General features: G+C 34.3%; 1 protein-coding gene across 5 annotated transcripts in view; it reads left to right on the top strand.

Annotated features, from left to right (window-relative positions):
• Positions 1-24,262, top strand: part of HYCC1 (hyccin PI4KA lipid kinase complex subunit 1) — a 92,410-nt gene that overhangs the window by 53,590 nt on the left and 14,558 nt on the right. For 4 of the 5 annotated variants that reach the window (XM_073238708.1, XM_073238707.1, XM_037022097.2 and 1 more), the window contains 7 exons: positions 2,909-3,088; positions 3,936-4,016; positions 4,473-4,588; positions 4,974-5,069; positions 11,314-11,430; positions 14,267-14,354; positions 14,872-15,031. In XM_073238708.1, the coding sequence (XP_073094809.1) occupies positions 2,909-3,088; positions 3,936-4,016; positions 4,473-4,588; positions 4,974-5,069; positions 11,314-11,430; positions 14,267-14,354; positions 14,872-15,031 (838 nt within the window). The remainder of the gene's footprint in view (positions 1-2,908; positions 3,089-3,935; positions 4,017-4,472; positions 4,589-4,973; positions 5,070-11,313; positions 11,431-14,266; positions 14,355-14,871; positions 15,032-24,262) is intronic. The other variant, XM_037022108.2, reaches the window with a different exon arrangement.

The following is a 24,262-nucleotide window of genomic DNA, read 5'->3' on the forward strand; positions in this document are numbered from 1 at the left end:
TGTACCAGAAGTCACTTAAAAATATAACAGTGAACAAAATAGACTAAATTATTGATCTTAAGGATTAGAATTTGTATTCTGGTAAGTGAGATAGACATTAAACAAATATGTAAATGTATAATACAATGTCAGTTACTGATACAGCTATGAAGATAGATAAAGTGGAGTTGAGAGTATGTGTTGGGACTGAGGAGGTAATGGTTGAATCAGGGTCTGAATGAATTGGAGGGAGAAAATAAAACTGAGCAAGAGCATTCTAGGAGAGGGAGTAGTAAGTGCAAAGGCTCTGAGATAGATATGTGTGGTGTGTTCAAAAGAGACAGTTTATAGGTACAGTGCAGTTTCTTTGATTACATTTTAATTGACTGTAACTTGAGAGACTAACAGTACTCAAGTCTGTTTTGAAACCAGCTGTTTTTTGAAAGAGATACCTATAGTTGCTTTGGTGTTCTAGGTATAGGGATCCCAGAGTGAGGAAAGGTCAGTTCAGTGGCTACTGGCACCTGAATAATGGTGTCCTTCTGAGTTTTCTGTATCTTTTTTCTACCTATGTCCTCAGTAATTGTTCAGTGCAAAAACATTTGCAAGATTTTGTGAATTTACCCATACTTAACTCTTTCCCATCTTCTATCCCTGCTTTAGTTACTTAAAAGCATTTTTATGTTACATTTTTATTACTGTTAGAGCTCTCTCTTAGGATACAGACTTCTTATGACTGGATTGTTGTAAAAGTTCACTGGTATCTTAGTTGTTTTAGAATTCAGAATGTATTTTAGAATGGAAAGAAAGTACATGATGATTAGTTTCTCATTAGACCCATAAAAAGCCCATTTAACACATTATACTTGAGGTGTAATTCTCTCTTAATAGTACTCTAAAACCTACCTATCAAATATAACAATGTTCCCATGAGAAAATATATAAAAATTTTAATGTATTTTAGACACTAGGAACACAGCGTGTTCTAATTCTCCATTGCTTGTCTCAAAAAATAGAAAGATAAATCACCTGTATTTTCCACACTGTATTTTGTTTTATTCTTTTCTGTTATTTTTCAGGTATGTTGATAAAGCAGTCAAAAAGCCTTGGCCTCATTTCTGACCGTTGTGAGCTGTGTGATTTTGGTGATAGTAGATAGCTTCTTTGTGTCAATTGCTTTATGTAAAAAGTATGGATAATAATATTCTATCCTACAATGTTGTGGGAATTGAATGGATTCATGTATGTGAAAGCACTTTGCAAACTGTAAAACACTGCACAGATATTGGTATTTATCTCTGTCAGTTTAGTATATATAATTTCATCTAATCTCATGGCAGCACATAATTTCTACATCACTTTGAATCTGTCTTCATTCATTCTGCTTTGATAAAAAAAAAGCCTTCTTAGTTTAGGATTTTTAAATTGATTATAAGGTGTTTTGAGGGTGTTGATCAAAATTGATTTTGTTCATGTAGACTATTGAATAAATTTTCAACATAAGGTTTCATAATTTTGCAAACTCTTGTTAGACTGTATCAATTGATTCAATGAAAGTTTTCCCAGGTATTTAGAGATGAGGATGTTACATCACAATAAAAGATTACTGATGCTGGTTCATAAAGAAATTTGAAAACTCCACTCTGAAACCTAAATATTTCCCTACCAATCTTTCTTCCAACCACCCCAACCCCATTCTCTCAAATTTATACCCTAAAACCTTTTCTTGCTCTCTGTAAATGTGGTTACTTTGTCTCTGACCCTCCAGTTTCTTGTTACCTTTGCCATGCCACAGTGGATGCCAGTTGCCCTCTAACAACTATTTTGAGAGTGGAAAAAATATTCCTTAACTGTCAGAAATTAGATAATTTTTCAATAGGAAAGACTAGTTTGACTTAATCAATGTTTATTGAAGTGTAACACTTTCTATAGCAAAAGTATAAATGTGTACTTTTGTATAATACCTTATATTAATAGTACTGACTTTAATTATGCCCAGTTTATATATAACATTTAACTTATTTGAAATAAAAACATCCACTGTAAATGAGTATCATTCATTACAGTTATTATTAGTAGAAAATCTTTTGTCAGTTGACTTCAATCTATTGCCTAAGTTAATGAAATGAATGAATTACATAGTTCATTACAAATATAATAGCATGATGGATTGAAAAATCAGTAGCCTGTGAATCTCTTTACATATTTATTTGTAGCTTGTGCATGACCACTATATATGCTTTAAGGAAATACTTACCTATAAGAGTCTCTTAACTTTTTAATCTTAAAAAGAAGTCTATTATAAAGTCAGCTCTATTTAGTAGATAATGCTGAGGTGTGATAGGAGAGTGAAAGGTTATAGATAACTCCAAATGACATTAAAAAAACAGTGATAGCGGTGTTTAGATTAACTAGGGATCTGAATCTGTGTAGATCCATAAGAGGTTCTATAATGATTCAACTACTTTACACATGAGGCATTGCTGTCAGATGCTACCTAGGTACAAGCTCAGGAGGGCAGTGTGACAGTAACTACTTAGGATTCCAATTTCAATTTCTACAACCCTGTAGCCAGTCATTTATACATTTCCATGTTTTATCAGAAGAAAAGATATTAAAGAAGAAACTTCTTACAACCTAGCTATTTTAAGAAGTTAAAAAGATACAGCTTTAATAACAGTAGCACCTTAGAGTTACAAAATATTTTAAAGTTTACAGAGTGCTTCCATATATGCTTCTTTTGCACTCCTTGGTCTTCCACTTTAAAGGTTTACTGAATAGTTTGGCAGTGAATAGTTTTGATTCCCCCCTCAACAGAAACATTTATGTATTTCAGTAATTACCAGTCAGGGAAAACCTTTTATATTTCATGTATCAGTGTCATTGAAACACAGTCCTATCCTTGAATTAACACTTCATCTGTTTCCAGTTGCTGGAACCTGTCTGTCACCAGCTCTTTGAATTCTATCGCAGTGGAGAGGAGCAGTTGCTTCGATTCACACTGCAGTTTCTTCCAGAACTGATTTGGTGCTACCTTGCAGTGTCGGCCAGCAGAAATGTGCATAGCAGTGGATGCATCGAAGCTCTTCTTTTAGGGGTCTACAATTTGGTTTGTATTTTGATGTAGTTAATAGGATGTTTTTTGGTAAAAGGAAATATATAACCTTTTCAGCAAAAGCAAATACATTAATCACCAACTACTTTTCACTTCACTAAAGTTAAATTTCTTTTCATACATCAAGTGACTCATAGTTCATTCCCCCAAAAAATAACTTTATGAAGGTTGAGGGCTATATGTGCATTTCAGTTATGTGAATATACCTTCCTGGATTGATCGAAGACTGAAAATTAGACCGTTTCAGTTATTTTTATAGAGGTTTCTAAAAATATCACCATTGCATTTTAAACTTGAAATCCACTGTCAATAAACTGTCAGTTTGTGACCTTCATAAAAAAGTTTGGGAGAAAAGATCTAGTCTAATATCTACCACTAATAACTCCATAAAATCTGGGCTGCCTCCAGAATTCACACCATTGATTTAACAAATAATTGGCACTATTAGTAGTGTTTGTATATTAACTAGTATGGTATTCTAGATATTTAAGGTTTGTACTTTCTAAAATGGAAAAGGCACTTAAGGACCTTTTCTTGACAGATTTCATAACTATGTTAATTGATTTAGAAACTAACTTTTTACATGAGAAAAATCAATGATTATTAAGACACTGCATCTGTATTTCAGCTATCCTTAAAACTATGTTGCTTATATTTTAAAAGTGGAAGGTTAACTCTTAGTGTTTATGAATAATTAGAAACGGGTATCATAGTTTAAGATTTTAGTTGACTTAAAGATTCATTTCCTCTCAGGTCTTTTTTTTTAAGACTAAAAATTTTAATTTAGCTTTTAAATTTATATGTAATAAATATTTTAAGATATTTTATTTCACTTTTGTAGGAAATAGTTGACAAACATGGTCATAGCAAAGTATTGAGTTTTACGATTCCATCTTTATCCAAACCATCAGTGTATCATGAAGTAAGTGAAATTTTACCAGTAAATTTGCTGTAAATTAGGGTCTGGTTTTTGAAGCAAAAAAAAAAAAATTTGATCAAATTAGTAATACCTTAAAAGTATAAAACACCACACAAAGTGAAATGAGAAATCAAAAGCATTAAACTTTAAAATCTCATTGTAAGAGATCTACTGAATGTACTCATTTTGAAATATTTTTCTTTCCTGATGGATAAGACTAGCCTAATTTTTTTGTGTGGCCATCATGTATTTCTGTGGTAGAATTTTAAAAATTAAACTTTATTTTCTACTTGTCATTTGGTTTTTAATTATTTGTTAAATCCCTGAGCAGAAAATTTAGTAGGAACTCTGAATATTTTTAAGATATATGCTATTCATGACAATTAGTAATGTATATGTTCTGAATATCACATTTTCCACAGAATGGCTCTTTTCTTTATTCAAATGTCTTCTCTTTAGCCTTCCAGCATTGGGTCAATGGCTTTGACTGAGAGTGCACTCTCCCAGCATGGTTTGTCAAAAGTTGTGTACAGTGGACCTCACCCCCAAAGGGAGATGCTGACAGCACAGAATAGGTATACTGTGGAAATATAACCTCCTGTCCTACCACACTGATTAAAACAAAATTATTTCAATAGATTTACAAATAATGTTAAATGAGTTGTGTGTGAAAATTTAAAAAAAAATTGAGTCATTTTATACAAGAGGAAAACACATCTTCCTGATTTGTCACTTCTGCTTTGCTTCAGTTGTCATCTGGAACATTGAATTAAGATAATTTTCCTAAGACTATTACCTTGGGAAGTCTTCTATTTCTTTTTTTTTTTTTTGTATTGTTAATTAGTGTGATTATATTGTACAGGTCTGTTACATACCATAGTATCTCTCCCCAGTGCCTGCTTTATTATGGTTGACTTCTTAAATTATAAGATTTGTAAATATCTTTTGGTTTATCTTTAGGTTTGAAGTTTTGACATTCCTTTTGTTGTGTTACAATGCTGCCTTGACCTATATGCCTAGTGTTTCTCTTCAATCACTGTGTCAGATCTGTTCAAGGTAAATTAAAATTTAGACGTTTTTAATATTGAAATATATTAATCTAGGATTGCCTGTTTGTTACATATCTAAGTTATCTTTGTTTTGTTTGATCATTTGTTTAAAACATTAATTAAGTTAATCTGAAATTCAGTCTAATTAACATAAAGAAAGCTACCTGTAAGTGATAGAACACTGTGAAGAGGGTAATAAAGCTGAATAATATCTCAATGGAATATTTAATAAAAAAAGGATCATACTATATGATTAAGAGGATGGAACTGTGATAACCTTTCAATTTTTGGCATGTGGTTGGTTTCTGTTATTATTATTATTTTCTTGTGCTCTAATTTTGTTCCAAGAAATAAGTAAGAGACACAGGCTTTTTAACTTTACTTATTTACAAAAAAATTGAGCCAAGAGGTTAGATAAATAAATTATGATAGTCCTTAGTTATATTATACAAACATTAAAAATTCTGATTTAAAAGAGTATTAATGATAATATATTTGGTATAATTGCAACATTGACTAAATGTGACCAGAATATTAACAATAGTTATGTCTAGTTGGTGTAAATATGATTTATTTAAGTTTTTTCCTGTGTGGGTTTTCTGTTCTCCAAATTTTCTATGAACATGCTACCTTTTCAAAAAAACAAAACAAGAGAGAATGCCTTTGGTAATTCAAATAAATAAGAAAAAATGTAGAACTGAGGAACTTTGAGAATGATTTAGACTTGAGGAACTTATTTAGAAAATACTATTTTGGTAAGTTAGTGAGAGGGAGGGTGCATAGAGCAATACATAGAGGTCAAAACAAACAGAAAAAGCAGAAACTGATACTAAATAGAATAGAAAACCACGCAGGACCAGAGGGAGGAAGGAGGTAACAAGGCAAAGGGCTTTTTTGAGAGGATAGCAAAATGAGGAATCTTTCAGATGATTCCTGAATCAGAGCATTATCCCAGAGCATAATCCCATTTCCCAGACTTTGGAAGATAGTACCAATGTGCAATCTCTCCCACTTACTGAGTCTTTCTAATATGTTTCTTGTTTTAAGTCCTTTAAAGGCAGAAATGCCTAGAGTTCTGAATTCACAGATCTATAAAATTTCAAAAAAGCTGGAGCAGGTGAGGTATCCACATAGTGTTGCCACTTTTTATTTTGGCAAGTCATTATATTATAAATATCTACTATCAACATTATTTACCAAAGGGAAGACAATTTTAACACCAAAAAGGGGGGGAGAGTGGGAGAGAAGAATAGCAATTTATAATTAAAAATGGATTATTCAGCTTTCCTTCCCATTTCACTATGGTTCAGTGGAAACTTTGTTATTGACTGAAAGAAAGAAAGGACCAACACTTCAGAAGCACTTTCAGTCTAAGAATGAGACAGTGTTTCTCAACAGAGAATGAGATGCACCTGGATAGGAGTAGATTATTAGTCTGGGTCTCGGCTCAAATGTTACTTCCTTGGAGAGGCCTTCCATGACCGTCTTTTCTAAAGTAGCACCGTCCCACCCCAGTTTATTTCCTTTTAGAACTTACAACACTGTAATTCCCTGTTTGTTCATTTGGGTAGTCTGGCACTGCTGGAACTTCGTGAGGTCAGGAACTTCATGTTACATGCACTGCCGATTCCTCAGAGTTGAGAGAAGTGCCTGGCATACAGTAGATACTTAATACTTAATATTTGTTAAATGAATAAATAATATGTGATCTCTTCAGATTTATGGCTCATTAAGTACAATTATGATTAAAGGAAATAATTTGGTTTTTGCTTTTTAAAGGAACTCTTTCATTGATAAATGCAAAATTCCTGTAGTCAATTGCTGCAGTTTGGGTAGTTTTAGTAGTTATGAAAAACTAACTGCTATGGTCTGAATGTCTGTTTCTCCCCCAAATTCATATATTGAAATCTTAATGCCTGATGTGGGTCTGTTAGGAGATGGGACCGTTGGCAGTGCTTAGGCCATGAGCCCTCATGCGTTGGATTAGTGTTCTTAACCAGGAGACGGCTCAGAACTCCCTCACCCCTTCTGCCATGTGAGGATACAACAAGATGTCCACAGCCCTGAGAAGGGCCCTTACCTGACCATGCTGGCACCCTCATCTTGTGCTTCCAGCCTCCACAACTGTGAGAAATAAGTGTCTGTTGTTTATAAGCTACCAATTTGTTGTACTTTGTTACAGTGGCATGAATGGACCAAGACTCTAACCCTTTGCATTTCTGAATAAAACTTTTAGTTCATCCTTTAATAGATGACTGCTTATTTCCTTATGGGCATCTTACAGAGAAAACGAGAGTCTTATTTCCCTTGTGAGTCTTTCAAGAGTATTCATGTTTGAGAGAATTATCTCTCTAGTTCTTATCTAAAGTAAATTTAAAAGTTGACTGGCCATCCTAGATCTATGGCAAAGTTGTTTTTAAAAAATTGTGTAGTAACAGCTATGACTTATTTTTCTGAATGTATCCTCTCTTCTGAACCCATACTTATTTCCTGATTTCTAAGCCTGTGTATCCAGTTCAGTAACCATCTCTATCAAGATGTCCCATAGATACTTTATAAACGTTAGAGCTCTTTCCGTTGCAACCAACTGATATCTACACAAAACTAGATTATGGCAAAGGGAAATTTTGCTCTGAGAATTGCAGGGATGGAACTGGCCTCAGAGCCAACTAGATCCAAGCAGCTTTTAGTGAATGCAGAAGAAAGAACATCTCTCCCAGCTTCACTATGAAAAGCAATCAAGCAAAAGGCTCTGGTCATGCCAGCCTGAGGCTTCCACAACACCTCCAACCCCGGGGCCATGTTGGGTGGTATTATTGAAAGAGTACTGTATCAATTTAAATAATGGTTTGACTGTTTTAACAAAAATAAATAATGGTAACTTAAAATTAAGTAGGTATTTATTTTTCTTTACCATGAAAGTCCAAGCTGGTAGATGGTCTGGGGTATATTGGCTGTGTTTCTAAGGTGTTCCCTCTTCTTCTTTCTTGGGGTTCTGCCATTCCGTAGAGCATTACTCTTGTCTGTATGGTGATGGGTCACTACTATTATAACTGCCCTCTCTCCTATAAGCTGGGGGAAAGAGTAGAAGGCGTACAGCTGCTTTTTAGGGGTACAACCTAGAAGTTGTACCATTGTCAATTAAAAGACCATTGTCCAGAACTAGTCACAAGGTCACACAGATGCAAAGAAGCCTAGAAAATAAGGTCTCTAGCAGGTAGTTATTGTTCTAGCTAAAATTGGTGGATAGAGTGGAGGAGAGCCTACCTTATGTATTAAAAGAAAGAAGGGAAACAGATGGTAGGGTAGTGATCTCTTGTTACAGATAATTTTACTGGCAGCCACACCACAATCATGTGTTTATACTTGATTATACAGGGGAAGACTAGTTCCTTAAGGTAAGAGGGATAGAGGGGCTATTAATGGAAGGCAGGATGGGGGGAGAGGATGTAGTGGACAGAAGTGACATCTGTACCATATACCTACAAATCAACATATCTGAAACTTGTCGTCTTCCAAAACAGCATGTCTTATTGTCCAAATTCATTTAGTGGCATTATAATCCAGCCATCTATCCAAACTGACTGTGGGAATAATTATATGTTCCTCTTATTCCTTCAGTCTTACCCCTAATTATCCTACTGGATGTGACTCCAATCCCAACATTTTTCCTTCTCCCCACAATTACTTCTTTAGTTCAGGTTCCCTTCATCTCACTCTTGGGATATTTTGACACTCCCCACACTAGTTTCAGTGAACTCTTCTAATAAACCTGAGTGGCATTATCCAAACTCTAATCTGATCATGTTACTCCATTTGCTTAAAACAAAACAAAAACCTTTAGTTGCTTCCCTTTGCCTACATGATATAATGATATAAGCCTTGCAGGTTATAAGATGTGACTTCATGATCTGACCTCTAACAAGCTTCTCTGTTATTTTCTGGTGTTCTAGTATTCTATCCTACTGAAATTTCCCCAGTCTCCTTGGTGTCATGCTGTTCTATTCCTCTCTGCTTTTGCTTTTTCCTTTATTTTCACCTGGAAAGTACCATGTTTCTTCAAGGCTCAGTTCAAAGGAGTATCTTTCTGGGAAGTCTTCTCTGCTCCTCTACTACTTCCAGTAGAGTCTGCCTCTCCCTCCTTTTGCTACCCCTGTAACTTGTTCATTGTAAATACTTGTTTATTACACAGTCACCATGATTAGACTGAATTCTTGTGGGAACTATTTCTTCATCTATATCCATAGTATCTGACACAGAAAAAATATTTACTGAATAAATGAATTAATTGAAAAAGCCTATCTTTCACATGTTGATTCTCTACTATTTACTATTATCCCTATCATAAAGGTATAAGGTGTAAGAAAAAATTTTTTGTCTAAGTATGCTCCTTTAGGTAGTAGGAGTCAGAGGAGTATTCTGGTTTGTATAGGAGTATAGGTTTTTGTAATATCAGACAAAATTTATATCTATTCTTTAAACTTGCTTTGAATTAATGATATCTTCAGGAGGATATTTTTGATATGCACAGCCAAGTTTTCTCAGTTTTCTGTCTGAGTCATCTCAGGCTGCTGTAACAAAATACTGTAGGCTGATTGGCTTAAACAATAGACATTCATTTCTCAGTCCTGGAAGCTGGGAAATCCAAGGTCAGGTGCTGGCAGATTTAGCTTTTGGTGAAGGCCCTCTTGCCTACTTGCAATTGCCTTCTCTTTGTGTCTTCTTGTGTTGGAGAGTGAGCTTTGTTCTCTTCCTCTTCTTATAAGGGTACTGATCCCATCAGTGGGCCCCAACATCAGAAATTAATCCAAACCTAGTTACTCCCAAGGGCTCCACCTCCCAGTACCATCATACTGGGGGAATTAGGGCTTCAACATATGAATTGTGTGGGGGACACAAACATTTGGTCCATAAATATCCCTAGTCCTTTTTACTCTTGGTTCTAGGGAATTCTAAGGTCCTCTCAATATTGAATGAATTTATATCTATTCTTTAAAGTTGCTTTGAATTAATGATATCTTCAGGGGGATATTTTTGATATGGTTTATGGTATACTTGGGTATGTTTAGTGAGGGTTTAGATTCATTGGGTAAAGGAAATATTAAGTCCCAGGTTGTAATTGCATAGGGGAGAGGTTAAATAATTACAATCTATTGGTTAGTACTAATGAAGTGAAGGTTGTATTATAGCAACCACAATATATTATGAGGAAATAGCTATATTCCAGTTTTATTAAAAATAGAAACTTACCATTTTCAAAATAATACATGTTGATCATTTAGAAATGCAGAAAATTTAGAAAATGCATTTAAATATAAAGAAGAAAATAAATCTATAATCCCCACAGCTCAGAGATAATTCTCTGACTTTATATATGATCTTTGTGCAGTGAAACATGCTATTCACCCATTTGGTTAATACAAAACAGGATTGGGCTGCATGTGTTGTTTCATAAATTTTTATTCCATCATTTAAAAGATTTTCAAAACACATTTAATTGTTTTATAGTTTTCTCTGAATGATTTATATAATTGGTCCCCTGTGTTGGGCTTTTAGATGGCGTCCTACTCACTATAATAAATACTCTTTAACTTTAGTACTCCTTAAATACCCTTCACTATAATAAATACTTCTTTACATTTAAATTTTGTTTATGGTAGCTTCTTTAAAAATTTAAATAAATTCTGTTGGTCTTTATTTAGGATTCTACCTTTGGTGTCATATTTAGGCATGCAAAGAATAACTATTTGCTTATGTTTTATTTCTCTTATGGTTTCTTTTTAATCTATCTGAAATTTATTAAGGTGTATTTTTTGAGGTTTGAGTGTAATTTTAGAGTATTTTTTTTGGAGCTTGCAATTTGGGTCAAGAACCTTGTTAGGAACAGAGGATCGTACCACAGATCTGTTTATGATAAATAGTGCCAAGTTCCTTGTAATTGGTTTTACAGAAATAAAAAATTAATCATTGAATTGACCAAAGTTAGTGAACCAACTCTGAGACTGTCCCTTAATATGTATGAACATTTAGCTTTATACATTTTTTTCCCCAGTCTAAGTTACTCAGGAAAATGTTACAATTTTTCTATCTTTAGATAGAAAGTATCTATCTTTAAGGAAAGATACTTTGTTTTATAGCTATTAGGTTTATTATGATAGCATACCTAATACATTGTTGGCTTATAAATGTTAAGAAATAAATTATCTAAATCTTTACCAATTTTACCAATATATTTGTTTTGGTCTTTCTAGAATCTGTGTTTGTGGATATCCCAGGCAACATGTAAGAAAATACAAAGGTATAAGTAGCAGGATACCAGTTTCTTCAGGATTCCTGGTGCAGATGTTAACAGGGATTTATTTTGCCTTGTAAGTCTGATTCATATACAAAGTAAACCTTTGATCACTTTGGAAAATTATAGTTTGTTATTGTTACTATTATAATTTGAATAGATGAGCAATCAGCATACTTTTGTGAAAGAATATGAATCAAGATCTTGATAATAATTTTATTATTTAAAACATGTATTTTAATATTCTGAAGAATTTGTAACCACCTGAAACACTTCATCATCTTTCTGTAATTCAAGGACAGAATGAAAATTAGCAACACCTACATATACTCAGATACAGTTCATTTCTTCATTACTCTTATTTTTGCTGTAATTTCCAAATAGCTTTTCATCTGCAATGAATGTCTATTTCTATTTCCAGAAATTTAACTCTTGAAAAACATCTTAGAGCCTCTTTGATTGTGAATAGTTTATTAATAATTTACTATTAATTTCTAATATTGATACTCAGTCTTAATGCCTTAAAACTGATATTTTTCTCTGAACCCTTTTATACTGTAATTCTTTTGCTACACATACCTTACTATGCTTTGCATTGTAGTCACTTGATACCTTAGTTTTCCATAGTAGATTATAAGCTTCTTGACTGAAGGCAGAATCTATGATCATTGGGCCAATCTGTCCACCTGCCAGTTTTTTTAAAGCTGTATTAGCACATTGTCACATCTACTTGTTTCTGTATTTATGGCTGCTTTTGTACTGCAGTGACAGAGCTGAGTAGCTGTGGTAGAGACTTTAAAGCCCACAACCCTAAAATACTGGCCCTTTAAGAAAATATTTGTCGACCCCTGTGTTAGCTGATTCTATCTCCCACAGTTCTTAGATGTGCTCATCTATTAAGTTTTCTCTTTTTGCTTTGTTTCAGATTGAGTAATTTCTGTTGATCTGTCTTCACCCTCACTGATTTTAACTGGGTTGAGTCCACCACTGACCCTGCTGAAGGAGTTCATCTCTGTTTCTGTGTTTTATTTCTAGCCTTTTCATTTGACTCTTTCTTACAGTTCCCATCTCTCTTCTGAAATCCCCATTTGTTCACATGGTTGTCCATCTTTTCCACTGGAGCTTTTAATATATTAATTGTGTTATTTTAATTTCCCTGATAACTCTAGAATCTGAGTCATCTTTGAATTTGGTTCTATTGTTCTTTGTCTCCTGACAGTGGGTTGTTTTCTTCTTGCTTTTTGTGTGACTGGTAATATTTGATTGATCACCGTTTTGTTTGTGAACAGAACAGTAGAGACTGAGGTAAATATTACTATGCCTGGAGTGGGAATGCCTCTTCTTGGCTGCGAGTGGAGCTATAGGAGTGAGCTGGGGTGGATTTTGTTGTTGCTATGGTTACCTTCATGCACCACCGACTAAAGATTCCTCTCCTGTTATTGGTGATTAGAGTGGGGTCTGGCATGCTGGAGGGTTTTTCTCAGTATCTGCTCCATCCTTCGTGTCTGTACCACAGATGTCTCTCTCCATGTTCTTGCCCCTCCTCCAGCAATAGCTTTGCTGCTGCTTGTTTCTAAGTGCCCCAGCCTGTTGGGAGTGTGGGGTGGGGAAGTGGTGTTCTCTGTTGTCCTGATGCAGCCTCAGTTATAAGCAGGCCCTGTGTTCCTGCCCCTCCTCCAGTGGTGAGAGACTTCAAGTGGTCTCAGCATGGGATGAGTTCTTGATCCTGCCCCACAGATAGAGGTTTTTTTTTCTTTTTCTTTTTGTCCCAGCAACAGTAGTTTTCACCTCTGTCCTTGGGTGAAAGGGCTTGCTGCTCTCTCCCAAAGGCTTTAAAACTTTTGTTCCACATAAGAAAAGCATCTGGCTGGATATTAGTGCCTTTCCTTCTCGGTGGTCATTCTCCTTCAGGCCTGTGCGACTAAGGGCAGCTTTGTCTGGTTCCCCACCTTCCTCCCAGTTTTTCTTGTGAGCACCTGAAGAAGGTTTGGGGAGAAAGCTTGTGAATGGGTCTGAGTCCCCTTGTATCTGCTCCCAGAGATTCTATGCTCCTATGCTGGCCTGTACTTGGCTTGTAATTTGTTAAAAACTTTAGCTGAATTCTTCTGACCCATTTGCATTGTAGCCTCTCTGTCTCTGCCCTTAGGTTTCAGACTACTTGGTTGTCCAGTGAACTTAGCCCTTTGCCGGATTCATGAAAAGTTATGATTTTGCAGATTACCTGGCTTTCTCTTGTTTGTAGGGTAGAAGCAATGGTCTCCCTTTTTCAGATCTCACTTGCACTTTTGATGTAACTCAAATTTCTTTATTTTGTTGGCAGATGACCGGCCATTATTTTTCTGTCCATTTTCATCATTTAGCTGACTTTTAGACCATATCCTTGAACATCAATATATACACACATTTTATTCTCCCAGTATCTCTTTGATATTTGTACCATACATCACATACACTTCTAAATGACTATCAGGAAGCAAAGAAGTAACAACTTAGGATACTGTGAGCCACAGTAGTTGTAGATTCTCATTAAAAACTGTGGGAGTTACAGAGTAATTTGACCATAAATTGTTCTGAACATTATTCTAAACTATATAATTTATTATGCTCTGACTTGCGTTGAAAGTAAAATGCTTTGAGATGGTCTAGCTTTTTTGGTGTCTGTTTTATAAAAAAGACATATTCTTTAGAGAGGAAGTTTATATCTATAAAGTTTTCTTTGCTATTAATAGACTCAGATACAATTGAAAGAAATTCAAAGATTTAAAAATGTTTTTCAGGAGAATGGAATGCTAAGCAATGTGCTTATGTGATCTATTATTTTCCTCAGTAAAGATAGCAGTTTCTCATTATATTTTGTTCAGTTATACAGAATTAATTTAAAATAATTATACTTTCCTTCCTTAATTTTATAGTTATAATGGTGAATGGGACCTAGCACAAAAAGCATTGGATGATATTACATACCGAGCCCAGCTAGAATTATATCCAGAGCCATTGCTGGTGGGTGCCTCACTTATTTATGTTAATTTCATAATTTAGAATTTCTCAGTTTGGAACTATAGGTTGAGAAGTAACCATTCATAGTGCATTAATATGTCCTTAATACTCAGTAATTCATGCTCCTGTTATAGTAGGAAAATTTTGTACTTGATAGGGTACATATAATAAAATTTGAAAATTTCATTAGGCTGACTTCTTATATGGGTGATAAATGGTCTTTTTAAACATAAGAATGTTTTCCTTAGCATGGTAGTTCTGCATTTATAAATTAGCACTAGGCATTTGGAAATATAATTCAATATTTTGGAATTTTAAATTTCATCACTTACATATTCTTTTTAACCTTAAGTTTCCTTCTGAACTCTAACTCCTTATTCTGGAAGATTTATGTCATTTTATGAAATACCTTGGACAAAGTATTCTTTTTCAAACCCTATTAATATATAGCACTTGTTTTATCTAGGGTATAATAATACATCCATTAATACCAATCATAAACTATGTGTTTTCTTCTTAGGTTGCTAATGCAATAAAGGCTTCATTGCCTCATGGCACCATGAAATCTAGTAAAGAGGGTACAAGGTGTATTCAAGTTGAAATAACACCAACTTCCTCTAGAATATCAAGAAATGCAGTAACCAGCATGTCAATAAGAGGTCATAGATGGAAAAGACATGGTAAGAAATAAAAAACTTCAAATTAGAGGACTGTTGACTTTATCACATTTTTTTCTTGACACTTTTAACTTTAGTAAATAGTATCATAGCGGCATGGAAGAAAGAGCTGTTAGATCACCTTTTGCTCCCAATTTATTATCCACTAGTGGCAGGCAACAAGGAAAATAAGAGCCCCCTTATGTTGCATTTATGAATGAAAATTTATTTAAACGTTGTATTGTCTTTTAAATTTATTTCAATAGAGTAGGAGAGTAGGAAAATGCATTTTAAAACTGTTTATACATTTTGGATTTCTATTCACAACTGTTTGAAAATATTCCTTAATGTTTTTGATTTCTCAAGTAACTCTTCAGCAGATAAACTTGCATATTAATGTAGAACAACTATAGGGACTTTTAACATTTTCTTCTGCACTTTCTGGCAAAGATTACCATAGTATTGATGTAACTCTAGACATTTCTATTTTCTAGAAGTTAATTTTCTTCTAGATTGATTGTTTTTATATTCCTTCTTGATTGCTTCATTTTATTATTTAAAAATTCTACTGGAAGCTAATTTTATTCACCATGGCCTTCAATGCTTCTCTATTTTCCTCTTTTCTCTTCTAATTTATTATTTTTAATTAAATTTCTTACTCTTTTTATAACGACTCATAGCTAGAAGTTACTGTAGTGGTGAGAATCAGTGTAAAAAGATTACTGTCACCTTCCTCAGAAGGTGACTGTAGACTGGGAAGCAAAGCCACTTCTTTGTTCCAAGCAAACATTTATATTAGGGGTAAAACAAAATTCATTCTGTATTCTTCCTCCTATAAAATCCAGTGAAAATGGTAGTTCCTTTTGGGGCATTCAGTTACAATGGTCTCTGGGGTCTCTACAGAGAAAATGTAAAAGAATGAGATGATTCATGGTGAAATATGATGAGAACCGTTACCATTGTTCCTACTTGGGAAATCTAAGAGATAATATGTCAAAAAAGAATGATGATGAAATTTTCCAGCTTCACCAATGTTTCAATTTTCTTCTTTTTTAAAGTACTGTGACAATTCTTGAAAGTCTTTTAGGAAGGCATAAAAAGAGGTGGTAACATTGCCATTAGCAAGGCAAATTATGCTATTTAAAAGAAAGTCCAAACTTGCTTCAGTTTCTTCAGTAAAAATTATGCTGCTGAATGGTACTAGATTAAAGATAGAAAGTCATTTAATTAGATACAGTGGTACCCTTGAGATCAGTTTTCAGTTTTGGCATTAATAGGTGAAAATAGCATAGAAGCAATGAACCACATCATAAGTCATTCAGGCCAAAATCACTCCCAAACTACCAGTATAGGAAATGCAAGAATGAATTTCCATTTTCCATTTTTCCTTCTTGCTGTTTAGGTGGATGTATGGGGAACTAGAGAGAACAATAGGTCCTACAGTTAAAAATGTGAAATAGTGAAATTCAGTTGTATTTGTGCATGTGTGTGTAGGAAAGAGAAGGTGTGTGTATGTGTCCATGTGTGCATTTAACAGAATAAGATGTGTGCCCTGCAATAAAATAGAAGCTATTTTTCAGAAATATTTTATAGGAATAAACAAGAGAAAAAGACCACTTAAATATATTGTATCTATTAGATTCTTCCAGATCTTCCAAATACCATTTTGAGGGGTTGGCCACTGTGTGTTGGGGCTACAGACTTATTAAAGTAACCTTCCTTATCACCTACTCTGTCTTCACAACTTTGCATTTGGGCAACTCCTATTTATGGTAACAAAAGTCACGGATGAGGATTTGGAAGCATGTCACGTGCATAGAGCAGATAGTGAATATAGCTTACTCGCTTACCACTCCTCTGTAGTACAAGTTCCCTTTATCCATTGGACTCTTAAGTCTAAGATCCTTGTTTATCTATACAGGCGGGTAGCATGCTCCCTTTTTAGGGCAATCTTGACTTTCCTCCCTAGAATAGTTTTTCATTGCTACTCTGTACTGCTGAATTAAAAACTTTTTTTGTTTTCCATCTTCATGGTCCTGGTCCTTACTTGAATACCTCATAATTTTTCTAGTCTCTCTAGCCAACACTGACTAATTGGTGGGAGGATAGGTATCTTTGCTATAGCTCTTAAATATATAAACAATTCTCACATAATAAATGGATTTTAAAATTAAGTTTACTTATATATAAATTAAATATATACAAATTATAACATTTAATTTATTTATACATTAATTTTTGCAGAAACTATGTTAAAGGGCTTGTAGATTCCAGAACCCACAGAAGCCTTTTCATACTGTAATGTTTTTGAAGCATAGCACTGTAGAATGTAGGTTTAGTTTATGACTGTGGAAAAACACATTCACCGTTTCTTTATTTGATTGAACTCTAAATGTCTTTCCTGTTCCACCTACATCCCTATAACACCCTTAGCACACCAACCCTCCCAGGAAGAGGGATTTCTTTCCAGACCCCAAACTGTAAATACAGTGGGAACATGGAATAGTAACTTTAAGCTAGTGATGATGAGAACTGGGGAGAAAGGGACAAGAAACATGAACTTTAAGGAGTATTTTTTTTTCTCCTTGTCTCTTTGTTACTGCCAATGCTGGGAAAAAAGAGAGCGATTGGCCCCTTTTTCTTTCCCTGGGTCTCTTCCCTCTTTTCTCTCTCTCTCTCTCTCCCTTTTTTTTTTTTTTACTTACGACTTTATAAAAAATTGAGGTACAACTGACGTATTAGTTTCAGGTGTACAGCGTAATGATTCCATATATATATATTTTGCAAAATGATTACCACAATAAGTCTAGTTAATGTCCATTGCTGTACATAGTTACACATTTTCTTTTTTTTATTGAAGTGTAGTTGGTATACAATATTACATTTTTTTAAAGTGTACAACACAGTGGTTCAACAGTTAACACACATTATTAAATTCTCACCCCATCTAGTGCAGTTACTGTCAACATAGAAATATATTACAGAAGCTTTGGCTATATTCTCCATGTTATACTACCATCCCCAAGACCAACTTATATCATGATTGAGATTTTTGTACCCCTATCCCCTTCACCCACCCCAACCCCTCCTGATGGTAACCACCAGTCACTTCTCAGTGTCTATGAGTCTATTGCTATTTTGTTCACTTTGTTTTTAGATTCCATAGATAAGTGAAATCTTATGATATTTATCTTTCTCCACCTGGCTTATTTCACTTGGTGTAATACCCTCTAGGCCCATCCATGTTGTCACAAATGGCAGGATTTTGTTCTTTTTTATAGCTGAATAATATTCCATTGTGTATATGCACTACATCTTCTTTATCCATTTATCTATTGACAGACACTTTGGTTGCTTCCATATCTTGGCTATTGTAAATAATGTGGCAATAAACATAGGGGTGCATTATGTCCTTTTGAATCAGGGAACTTGTTTTCTTACGGTAAATTCCTAGAAATGGATTACTGCATTGAATGGTATTTCTGTTTTCATTTTTTTGAGGAACCTGCATACTGCTTTCCTTAGTGGCTGCAATTTACATTTCCACCAACAATGCATGAGGGTTCCCTTTCCTCCACATTCTCGTCAATACTTTTTATTTCTTTTCTTTTGAAGTGGCCATTCTAACTGGTGTGAGGTGATACCTCATTGTGGTGTTGATTTGCATTTCCTTGACAATTAGTGATGTGTGGCATCTTTGCATGTGCCTGTTAGCCATCTGTACTTCTTCAGAGAAATGTTGTCCAGGTCCTCTGCCCATTTTTTAATCAGGTTATTTGTTTTTTTTGGTGTTGAGGTGTATGAGTTCTTTATATATTTTTGGTGTTAACCCCTTATTGGATAAATCATTTATGAATATATTCTCCCACACTGTAGGTTGCCTCTTTGTTCTGCTAGTGGTGTCCTTTGTAGTACAGAAACTTTTTAGTCTGATGTAGTCCCACTTGCTCACTTTTTATTTTATTTCCCTTGCCCAGGGAGATGTGTCCAGAAAAAAATTACTCATGATTATGTTCAAGAGGTTTTTGCCTGTTTTCTTCAAAGAGTTTTATGGGTTCATGCCTTATATTTAGGTCTTGGATCCATTTTGAGTTTACTTTTGTGTATGGAGTTAGGCAGTGATCCAGTGTCATTCTCTTGCTTGTAGATGTCCAGTTTTCCGAACACCATTTATTGAAGTGACTGCCTTTTGCCCATTGTATATCCATTGTTCCTTTATCATATGTCAATTGATCATATATACGTGGGTTTATATCTCAGCTGTCTATTCTGTTCCATTGATCTGTGGGTCTGTTATTATGCCAGTACCTTACTGTTTTGATTATTGTAGTTTTGTAGTATAGCTTAAAGTCAGGGATTTCTTTATCAAGATTGCTTTGGCTGTTTGGGGTCTTTTGTAGTTCCATATGAATTTGAGGATTATTTGCTCTAGTTCATTGAAAAATATCATTGATATTTCGATAGGTATTGCATTGAATCTGTAAATTTCCCTGTGCAGGATGGCCATTTTGATATTAATTCATCCTATCCATGAGCATGGGATAGGTTTCCACTTATTTGTGTCTTTAATTTCTTTCAACAGTATCTTACAGTTTTCAGAGTACAGGTCTTTCACCTCCTTGGTTAGGTTTATTCCTAGATATTTTCATTTTGATGTGGTTGTAAATGGAATTTTTTTCCCAATTTCTCTTTCTGCTAGTTCATTGTTAGTATATAGAACATATTTCTGTGTATTAATTTTGTATCCTGCAACTTTGCTGAACCCAGTTATTAGTTGTAATAGTTTTTTTGATAGAGTGTTGAGTTTTCTATGTATAATATCATGTCATCTGCAAATAGTGACAGTTTATTTCTTTCTTACCAATTTGCATGCCTTGTATCTCTTCATCTTGTCTAATTGCTTTGGCTAGGACTTCCAGTACTATGTTGAATAAAAGTGGTGAGAGTACACATCCTTGTCTTGTTCCTGATCTTAGAGGAAAAGCTTTTGGCTACTCAAATCATTGAATAGGATGTTAGCTGTGGATGTGTTGTATATGGCCTTTATTATGTTAAGGTACATTCCCTCTATGCTCATTTTGTGGATAGTTTTTAATCATGAATCGATGTTGAATTTTTTCACATGCAAATTTTTTTTCTTGTGATGAGAACTTTTAAGATACTTCTTTTAGCATCTTTCAAATGTACAATATAGCATTAACTACAGTCACCATATTCTACATTAGACCCCCAGGACTTACTTATTTTATGTTATTTTATTTTATTTATTTTAATTTTAGTTTTTTAAATTTTTTATTAAGGTATTATTGATAAACACTCTTATGAAGATTTCACATGAAAAATTATGTGGTTACTACATTTACCCATATTATCAAGTCCCCACCCATACCCCAATGCAGTCACTGTCCATTAGTGTAGTAAGATGCCACAGATTAATTGTTTGCCTTCTCTGTGCTACACTGTTTTCCCCGTAACCCCCCACACCAGGTGTACTAAACATAATACTCCTCAATCCCCTTCTCCCTCCCTCCCACACCCCTCCCCTTTGGTAACCACTAGTCCCTTCTTGGAGTCTGTGAGTCTGCTGCTATTTTGTTCCTTCAGTTTTGCTTCGTTGTTATACTGCACAAATGAGGGAAATTATTTGGCACTTGTCTTTCTCCGTCTGGCTTATTTCACTGAGCATAATGTCCTCCAGCTCCATCCATGTTGTTGCAAATGGTAGGATTTGTTTCTTTCTTGTGGCTGAATAGTATTCCATTGTGTATATGTACCACCTCTTCTTTATCCATTCATCTACTGATGGACACTTAGGTTGCTTCCATATCTTGGCTATTGTAAAAAGTGCTGCAGTAAACATAAGGGTGCATATGTCTTTTTGAATCTGAGAAGTTGTATTCTTTGGGTAAACTCCAAGGAGTGGGATTCCTGAATCAAATGGTATTTCTATTTTTAGTTTTTTGCTTTTGTTTCCCTTTCTCGAGGAGATGGGTTCAGAAAGAAGTTGCTCATTCAGGAGATTTTTGCCTACGTTGTCTTCTAAGAATTTTATGGTTTCATGACTTACATTCTCATCTTTGATCCATTTCGAGTTTACTTTTGTGTATGGGGTTAAACAATTATCCAGTTTCATTCTCTTGCATGTAGCTGTCCAGTTTTGCCAACACCAGCTGTTGAAGAGGCTGTCATTTCCCCATTGTATGTCCATGGCTCCTTTATTGTATATTAATTAACCATATATGGTTGGGTTTGTATCAGGGCTCTCTAGTTTGTTGCATTGGTCTATGGGTCTATTCTTTTGCCAGTACCAAATTGTCTTGATTACTGTGGCTTTGTAGTAGAGCTTGAAGTTGGGGAGCATAATTCCCCTGGCTTCATTCTTCCTTCTTAGGATTGCTTTGGCTATTCGGGGTCTTTTGTGGTTCCATATAAATTTAAGAACAATTTGCTCTAGTTCATTGAAAAATGCTGTTGGTATTTTGATGGGGATTGCATTGAATCTGTAGGTTGCTTTAGGCAGGATGGCCATTTTGACAATATTAATTCTTCCTATTCATGAGCACAGGATGTGTTTTCATTTATTGGTATCTTCTTTTTTTTTTGGTATCTTCTTTAATTTCTCTCATGAGTGTCTTGTAGTTTTCAGAGTATAGGTCTTATACTTCCTTGGTTAGGTTTATTCCTAGGTATTTTATTCTTTTTGATGCACCTGTGAATGGAATTGTTTTCCTGATTTCTCTTTCTGCTAGTTCATCATTAGTGTATAGGAATGCAACAGATTTCTGTGCATTAATTTTGTATCTGGCAACTTTGCTGAATTCAGATATTAGATCTAGTAGTTTTGCAGTGAATTCTTTAGGGTTTGTTATGTACAATATCTTGTCATCTGCAAACAGGGACAGTTTAATTTAACTTCTTCCTTGCCAGTCTGGATGCCTTTTATTTCTTTGTGTTGTCTGATTGCTGGGGCTAGGACCTCCAGTACTATGTTGAATAGAAGTGGGGAGAGTGGGCAACCTTTTCTTGTTCCCGAACTTAAAGGAAAAGCTTTCAGCTTCTCACTGTTAAGTATAATGTTGGCTATGGGTTTGTCATATATGGCCATTATTATGTTGAGGTAATTGCCCTCTATACCCATTTTGTTGAGAGTTTTTATCATGAATGGATGTTAAATTTTGTCAAATGCACTTTCAGCATCTATGGAGATGATCATGTGGTTTTTATCCTTCTTTTTGTTGATGTGGTAAATGATATTGATGGATTTTTGAATATTGTACCATCCTTGCATCCCTGAAATAAATCCTACTTGATCATGATGGGTGATGTTTTTGATGTATTTTTGAATTCAGTTTGCTAATATTTTGTTGAGTATTTTTGCATCTATGTTCAAGGATATTGGTCTGTAATTTTCTTTTTTTGTGGTGTCTTTGCTGGTTTTGGTATTAGAATGATGCTGGCCTCATAGAATGAGTTTGGAATTATTCCCACTTCTTCTACTCTTTGGAAAACTTTAAGGAGGATGGGTATTAGGTCTTCACTAAATGACTTACTTATTTTATAAGTGGAAATTTGTACCTGTTGACTGTCTTTACCCATTTCAACTACCTCTTACTCTCCCACCTCTGGAAACCACCAATTTGTTCTCTGTATCTATGTGTTTGACTGTTTTGTTTGTTTAGGTGCCACATAGAAATGAGATCATATAGTACTTATCTTTCTCAGTCTGACATACTTTATTCAGTGTAATGCCCATACAAGGCATCCATGTCATCCCCAAATGGTAGGATCTCCTGCTTCTTTGTGGTTGAATAATATTCCATTGTACATGTACATCTTCTTTATTTATTCATGGATGGACATTTATGTTCCTTCCATTTTTATGTTTTTATTTGTTGCCTCTCTACTTTCCTCTCCCTTTTCCGCCTTTCTGGGGAGAAGAGAGAGAGGAGTAAATGAGGTTCTTCCATTGGAAGCAGCCAAACAGAGCTTTTTTTTTTTTTTTTTTTTCATTTCCTCCCTTTCCATCTCCCTTTATTGTTAAGGAATGTAAATAATCAAGCCATGTGAACATACTAGTGTGTTTGCATATCTGAGTCACCAAAAATTATACATGCAAATAAATATATTAAACTGGAACAATTGATCACATTTATTCTTTTCTCTTGTTTGTAACAGAAAAATCTTATTTTTACAGCCAAAACTGATTCATATTTTAGTCTTATAAAAATTATTTCAGAACAGTTTTAATTACTTACATTAAAGTAATTAGAATGTATTAAGGATTCTCTGAAGTTCCACAAATCTGCCATTCTTTTCTTAAAATTAGGAACTATCCACAGCTTACATTTTAATGGACAGTATTCTTTTGGAAGGTAAAAAATTACTTTAGGTTTAACATTTCCCCACATTTCAGAACATATAGCCCTTGACATGGTCTTGTTATTCTTACATAACAACTCAAAGATCTAGGATTTTATTTTGACCAGTTTTATTATTTGCTTGGCCCTACATTTTTTTAAATTAATAAACTCTACTTTTTAGAGCAGTTTTAGGTTCACAGCAAAATTGAGTAGAAAATACAGAGAGTTCCAATATATCCTCTCACCACCACCCACCCCACACATACATCCTCCCTCACCATCAACATCCTGCACCAGAGAGGTACATTTGTAAGGTCCTCTTATTTTAATTTTGACCATACTGTGTACTCTCCTATCAACCAAACAGTGTTTTTTAAAGGGTTTGTTTCAACTAAGGTATTATTTTGGAGAAACATGTTCGATAACTCAAGTTTGCCTAATTTTCCCCACTTTTTACTTGATTATTTTGATACTGTATTGACATGGTTTCACTTAATGTTGAATTTCAAACTTTTTCAACTTTGTGTATAAATTTTGAGACAATTTTAATACTTGAAAATACCATGTCAATACATATGTTTAGAATCTAAAATAACAATGTAGAATTGCTTTTGACTTTCAAGAGTCATAATTTCAGAATTAATAGGTTTATTTATATATTGTTAATTCTTTTATGCATATTGTGTTTCACTTAGTGTACTGATTTTTAAACCTAGATTTTCAAAGCACCTCCAGATTGAGGGTTATTTGGAACTCATAATTTGAAAGTAAAATGCAATGAGAAAAGAATAATAATAGATTAAACATTAAAAAGTATTAAAATAAGAGAAGAATGAGTAGATTATGACCATAACAAGAATCAAAATGAAAATCCCAATAAAAAAATAAAACAATA

The sequence above is a fragment of the Manis javanica genome, chromosome 6, assembly GCF_040802235.1.
Source record: "Manis javanica isolate MJ-LG chromosome 6, MJ_LKY, whole genome shotgun sequence".
Taxonomy (NCBI): domain Eukaryota; kingdom Metazoa; phylum Chordata; class Mammalia; order Pholidota; family Manidae; genus Manis; species Manis javanica.